The sequence below is a fragment of the Stigmatopora nigra genome, chromosome 15 (genome assembly GCF_051989575.1).
Source record: "Stigmatopora nigra isolate UIUO_SnigA chromosome 15, RoL_Snig_1.1, whole genome shotgun sequence".
Taxonomy (NCBI): domain Eukaryota; kingdom Metazoa; phylum Chordata; class Actinopteri; order Syngnathiformes; family Syngnathidae; genus Stigmatopora; species Stigmatopora nigra.
Window position 1 is genome coordinate 5,884,575 of NC_135522.1, and position 6,607 is coordinate 5,891,181.

The window sequence follows — 6,607 nt, forward strand, 5'->3', positions numbered from 1 at the left end:
GATGTTCTTAACATTAGATTTAATTATCCAAAGACACTAAAACATGGCCTACTAATGGGAATTCAGAGCAGCCCCAGAAAAATCAATATTGGCTTACTAGAGATTGAAGAGATATTTTATTTTCCGCAGCAGAATAACCGAGAGCACTAAAAAACTATTTTGCTTCTTCTGGAGCTGCAGAGTGAATTTGGATGCCATGGTAGCCAACTAAAGCCCTGACCTGAATTAAAATGGCAGAACTCTGGAATGACCTAAAGAGAGATGGAACACAGTGATTCATTCACACACTAATAAGACTGGAATGCATTTGCTGGGAAAAGTGGGCCAAAAGATGCACCACATCAAATTAATTCTTATTATTATTCGGAGACTATTCATTTTGCTGGAAAAGGGCATTTTTGGCATGGGAATAAGTCTATATTTCGAATCAATTTCCAAAAAAAGCGTCTTAGAAAGGTGAAAATGATCTGGTATGATATTAACCTTAAAAAGTAGTACGACATTTGTTTTTGCCAGTCAATTGAAAAACCCCAATCTTGTAATCAGGATTAGCAATATATTTTATGTCCGCTAGAGAGCAATGTACCCCCAACAAGTGCTTCCAAGACTAAAAATGTTGGGCCTTTTTTTTTTTTTACTGGGCTACAATGTATAGTACAATGAGCTACAAATAACACAGCATTACACATTCAGACGTGGGCACGTTTTAAATAATATACGCTGGCTCAAGGCCAATACTATATGTGGTATGAGTGTGTATACTCACATTAGTGTCATTTTACTATAATCATCTGATTTGTGTATAGCTACTGTGCCGTGTTACATAACTTAACCCTTTAAAAGACAGTCATTTAACTCATTGGCTGCCCTTGACGGCTCTACACGTCCATCTAATTGTGATTATTATGGGTAAAGCCAGTTTAAATGTCTAATGTTGTCAGTGGTGGTCAATGGGTGAACGGACGTTTGGTCTATGAAAATGGATTGGAAGTCTACCTTTGTCAACAGCACTGAAATATTATGAAATACGAAAATGACAATCACTTGTAATCAAAATAGATTGAACACTAGTACCGTCAATGGTGGACATGTGTTAAATTACTGCCATATAAAGGTTAGTTATGTAACATGGTCGTATGGTACTATTTAAAAACAAACAACAACAACAAAAACTTGAGTATTTTTGTGGCCCAATATAAAGTTATAGTTGTACTTCAACTCAATTCATAATGAATATATTTCAAATACTGATTAATAATAATAATTGAGAAAAAAATACAAATGAGATTTATAGTCCACATATGTGGCACATCACTTGTCACTTGCCCCATAAAGGGTTAAGAAATAAATATGACCAAAACACAACAAAATGTATCATTATAGCAGAACAATCAGGCTGGAAATCTACTTGCCATTAATCGCAATGGTGAAACATGATGGGATAATGCCAGCAATCTCGGTTGAATTTACATTGATGAGCATCACTGTCAAAGGTAGTGAATGAGTTAATATTTGTGGTTACGATTAAAGTACCATATCTATTTGTGCAGGAAGCAACAGCCGGGTTTGCGTGTCTGTAGGAGGAGGGGAGAGGAGAAGACTCGCCGAGAGGAAACTAAAACCCACCCAGAGCTCTTCAGACGTCACCGTTCGCATCACAGATGTTCCCACACACTCAGTGTGGGTTGTGGGCCGAGGTATGAAGAGAGCGCCAGTAAGGCTTTAATTGGCTTGTTTGTTTTTGTCTTCTTATTTTCACTGCATGTCATTATTACGTACTGAGAGCTTATTGTACGTAGACTGAGACGCCACTACAGGGGTGGGGAATCTTAACCCCTGTCCCTCAAGAGGAACAAGGTTGTGCAATGTTTATCATGGCAATCAATCTGCTCGATGGGGACCTATTTCCAAATCACGGTATGACGAAATTGGTCAGCGTCTACCCACGTCTTTTATACGTCTTTTTGACGAAAATGGGGAAAATCTTTGCGGAAAAAGAGAAGTGTGGGCGCTCTGTTTCCATCAGTGACAAAAATAACTCACTTGTTATGGATGGAAAGGAATAAAACCTTCCAAAAACGTTGAGGGTGAAGTTTTTAGAAAAAAGAATGTACTATGTTTAACTGTTTGCTGCCATTAATAGCTGTAGAACTGACTCATAAAACACCAAAATGAACTTCATTGGAAAGACAACTCTTTAAAGGAGTTAACTTATAGAAAATTTGATAGGTAAAAATAATATACATATTAAATTGTAATTGAGACCTGGCATCCACATACAGATTTGGCCACAATATTAACATTTGCTAGACAAGTGTTGTTGACATGACCCAAACTATGATGTCCACATATGTGTGGACACCATGTCTCAATTATATAATAAAAATATATGTATATATATTATCAATTAGAATTTTCTACAACTGTCTGGCAACCAGTTCAGTGTGTAGACTCCTACCTATAGTTATCTAGTATAGGCAATCTTGTGGCCTCTGTGAGGATAAACCGTACACAAAATTATTAAATTAATCATTTTTTTAACTTAAATTCATGGTATGCAAATGATAAAGATGTTATTGTAATTTCTCTTCTTCTTTGATTTACTACCACAACTCATACTCTGTGTATATTAAACATAGGCAGTCAATTAACAATAAGAAACTATTCCTCCGTATTTGCTTTTTGTCCAATGACTAATGGGAAAGCAATCCCCCTCCAGTTGGGGTCCCTTTATGTGCATTGCTACTTCTGGCCAACTGTCACTGAAGACGTTTTGGCACAGTTAGTTGGCTTCACTTATCTTTCTGTGTATGAGCATCACAAAGCCGATTATTCAGTGAAGGTCTATGTTGTTTTTACCCTAATTCATCCCAAGCCGCGCTCCGATTACTCATCCATGGGACTTTCCCCCTACTGTGCCGCATAATCTTTCTTTGAGCCCCCTTTTTTTTACCGCGCATATTTGTGCAGTGACACGTATAGCATGGTCGCGCGTAATTGGCTGCTCGCACTTCTTCAAGCAACCACGCAGATGCTCCATGTAGGATCTGGACGCCCACTCATGCCTGATGCCCTGCCAAGTGGTGAGGCACGTTCAAGAGTCCCGACATTCCTAAAGTTGCTGTCACTTCCCCCATCTGCTGGAGATTAGCACTGACCCCAAGTGGGGTTGGCAGCAGTGTCAATCAAGGCAATAAGCCAAAATTTCCCTAAAATGAATCATTAGCTTTTGATATCCTTTGTACCCTACACTTAATAGGCGTTGAATATCGTAGTTTTTTATTCGTGTTTACACTTTTTCTAATTGATGATCTGAATGAATACAAGAATTCAGACACTGTATTGACTCATTGGCTGGAAATCCTGTTGATAGACATCCAATCCGTTTGAATTGAAAGGGGTGGCTGCGATTGAATGAACGTTCATGTGCTGACTACCCTCCCAGTTTAAATACATTGGATGTTTACTAGTGACAAATTAATGTAAATTCACAGCAGAGGTATGAAAAGAGTGACATTAGTCAGCCAAAATTCTATGGAATTTCATCGATTTAACTCAATCTGTAGAATTGTAACATCCTTATTTTTCATAATATTACAATACCAGATACAAAGCATTTGAAAACTTTGATGGTTAAACATTTGGGATATTTGAATGAACAAAAACATGACTGTTTCGATTATGTTTTGCATTTTGATCCATTTAGGTTGATATTTCACCAATTGATATATCGATCCAAATTGACGAATGGGTTTACCCCTACCTCTTAAAGATGCTCTCACCTTGTTTGATTGGTAACTTTTATACTGTCAGTAACACTGCGGAATATTTTTTGAATCCCCTTAAAGTATGAATACTGCAAGTAATCTGAATTTAGGCACTTTTTATAATTGATAGGGCATTATTTTTTTTCCTCCCCCCCAATATACACTGCCTGAACTAAGATTTTGTATCAGCATCAAACCCAGAATTGATGCCAGAATTCCTATTTGTTATCCTGGCAGTCTTATATTTCAACTTAGACAACAACACATTGACCATAATGTTTTTGAGACACTTTACTTAAATACACATCACATATTTAAAAAAACAAACAAACAGAACATTGTAAACATTGGACACAGTTAGTTTGCCTGGATCAACCAGGACAAACAACAATAATTTACACAAAGAATATATGCAGCATTTGATGAAAGTATCATCAATGGAAAATGGCAATGTACAAATGTTCTCTCAGAGGCTGCCCATTTCAAATACTGCATTGCCCAAGAGTGCTGAATGGTTCTCTCGGGGGTGTCCAGCATCCGCAAGTACCATTTCAACAAGTCTTTTGCACATCGTAGACACATCTACCAAGGCCCCCCTTAGTTGCCTCGTGGGTTGTTGCGGCGCTATATGCCCAACCTGACTCCAGTGTTATCTGTCACCTTAAAGTCACTTGATTTGTAGCAGTGTGTACTTAAAACGCCTCCATCTTGCTAGTGAGCATCAGGTGACAGCCACTGCTCACGTGGGTCAAGACTTTCTGTTTGAGCTGAGCCACTTGGTCCCGTAGCACCGAGGCCGTAGTGGATAGCCCCGCGTTGTCGCTTTTCAGCCCTTTCACCTTCTCCTCCAGACGGGCGATGCGCTCCAGTTTGCGCCGCCGGCACTTGGTGGCAGCCAGTCGGTTCCTCAACCTCTTGCGCTCCGCCTTGATCCTCTCCTGGGTCTCCAGGTCGATGGGAGACATGGGAGGCGAACCGTCGCTACTCAGGAGGTCCGGTACGGTCTGCGGTTCCTCTTTGAGAGCGACCAGCCGCTGCGGGTGGAACGCAGAACTGGGGTGGGGGTTCTGGTAAGCGCTGTGGACAGAGTTCTGTGCATGGCTTGGCTGGTGAGGTGGCAGGTAGCTGATGGTGGCTGTGGGGTAGCTGGAATTGGACGAAGAGAGCCCGGTGCTGGGGCAGTAGGCGTTTAAGGTGGTGTAGATGGGAGGTTCGGTTTGCAGTCCCGAACCGAACACGCTGGGGGCCGCTGGCGAGCAGGTGGTCACTCCGCTGGCACCGATGGAGGGTGCCGAGTGAGGCATCTGATTCATCTTGTGAAGCTCGTCCAGGGCTTTTACGAAGCCCTCCGCAAAGCCCTCCTGCTCATCGGTGATGCCCCGATTGTAGAAGTACTGGCCCGGGGTGGGAGTGGTGATGACACCGTTGCTGTTTTGGATGATGAGCCTCTCAAGCTCCGGGGATGCGAGCTTCAGGGAGCCAACGTCCTGTTGTACACCCTGGTAGGGGTCCGTGTCGACCCTCAGGTGCGACTTCAGGTTGCGATAGGGCTCTGTTAAGTTCAAATTCATATTCTGCTTTAGCAGCTTGTAGTCGTGCATGGCGGCGTCCGAGTGGCCGAAAGCCGACAGAAAAGAGTCGTCATGGTAAAAAGGCTGTTCCATCTTTGTGGACATAAAGTCGGGAAAGTAAGCTTACCGGCTGCTTATTGAAAGAGTCTCAACAAATCGCGATCGCTCTTGTCAACAAATGTCCCAACGTCAAACTATGGCTCCAGTAAGGGAAAAGGGGAGGAAAGTCCAACAAGTTGAGAGAAACGCGCTCCTTTCGGCTTTTCTTGTAAAGTCCGCCAACTCTTGTGACAGCGAGCGTGTGTGCGTGCGCCGATGCTTCGTTGCGGTGTGTTCGTTCACTCGCGTTTATGGACGCTCTTTTATATAGACAGGGACACGCGCTTGCTGCCAAGCGACTGCGGTCCTCTGATTGGATAGTTGGAGACGAGACCCCACCACCGCTCGTGACGCAGATGCCGGGAAGAAGCCACTGTAAATAAGCCTGTAGGCAAGGCAGCGCTCGGCGGAGGCATGTCTGCGGACGCTTTCAACATTAACATACATTTTACGTTGTAACTTTTAATTAAACACATCATATTCAATACAGCCCTTTCATAAAGGATCACGTGTTATACCAAAATAGACTTTTTCTAGCTCTCAATGTGCCATTTTTTGGTGTCACACACCCCTGGATCAAATATCATAGTGTTTAAGACATCAAACTTGCCTATAATGCCTTTTTATGGAGATCGATTGTGTGAATATTCACTTAAAGCCTCAGGACTGTGTTGAAATCATGTCGTCTCCTTTGGAGGAAGTCCTCATACCAAATATGGGCATGTGTGACGTTGTAGTTCCCTTACGGGAGAACCGGGAACCCACTCCCACCAGAACTGCATTCCTGCTCCCGTGCCATCCATGTGCTACTCAGGAAGGGAGTTTTTGGATCAGAGGGACTGGAAATAAAAGCCCGGATAGCATTTTTGTTCACTAAGTAGGACAAACACAGTCGTGTTTTAACTACACAAATAACAGCAGTATCATATAGTGTTAAGAGGAGCAAATTTGATGGGCAGCCAATGAGTGAACTAGATAATAAATCAATCAACAAGTACTACAGACATATTTTTAAATCATACAATCATTTAAATCCTCTGAATTCCTCATCTGTTCTTTTTTCGGAAGCTGTTGTCCTCACAAGGAGACGGACAACTCATACAGGGTCAATTTCTGTGTATCAAATATAAATATTCTGCTATAAGATCTTAAATACTTTATATCAATATA

At 41.8% G+C, this 6,607-nt stretch overlaps 1 protein-coding gene across 1 annotated transcript; it reads right to left on the reverse strand.

Moving 5' to 3' along the window:
- Nucleotides 1–4,040: 4,040 nt before the first annotated feature.
- junbb (JunB proto-oncogene, AP-1 transcription factor subunit b) lies at nucleotides 4,041–5,686 on the reverse strand. The gene has a single exon (XM_077735164.1). The coding sequence runs from the start codon at nucleotides 5,441–5,443 to the stop codon at nucleotides 4,460–4,462; it is 984 nt and encodes a 327-aa protein (XP_077591290.1). The 5' UTR covers nucleotides 5,444–5,686; the 3' UTR covers nucleotides 4,041–4,459.
- Between the last annotated feature and the right edge of the window lie 921 nt (nucleotides 5,687–6,607).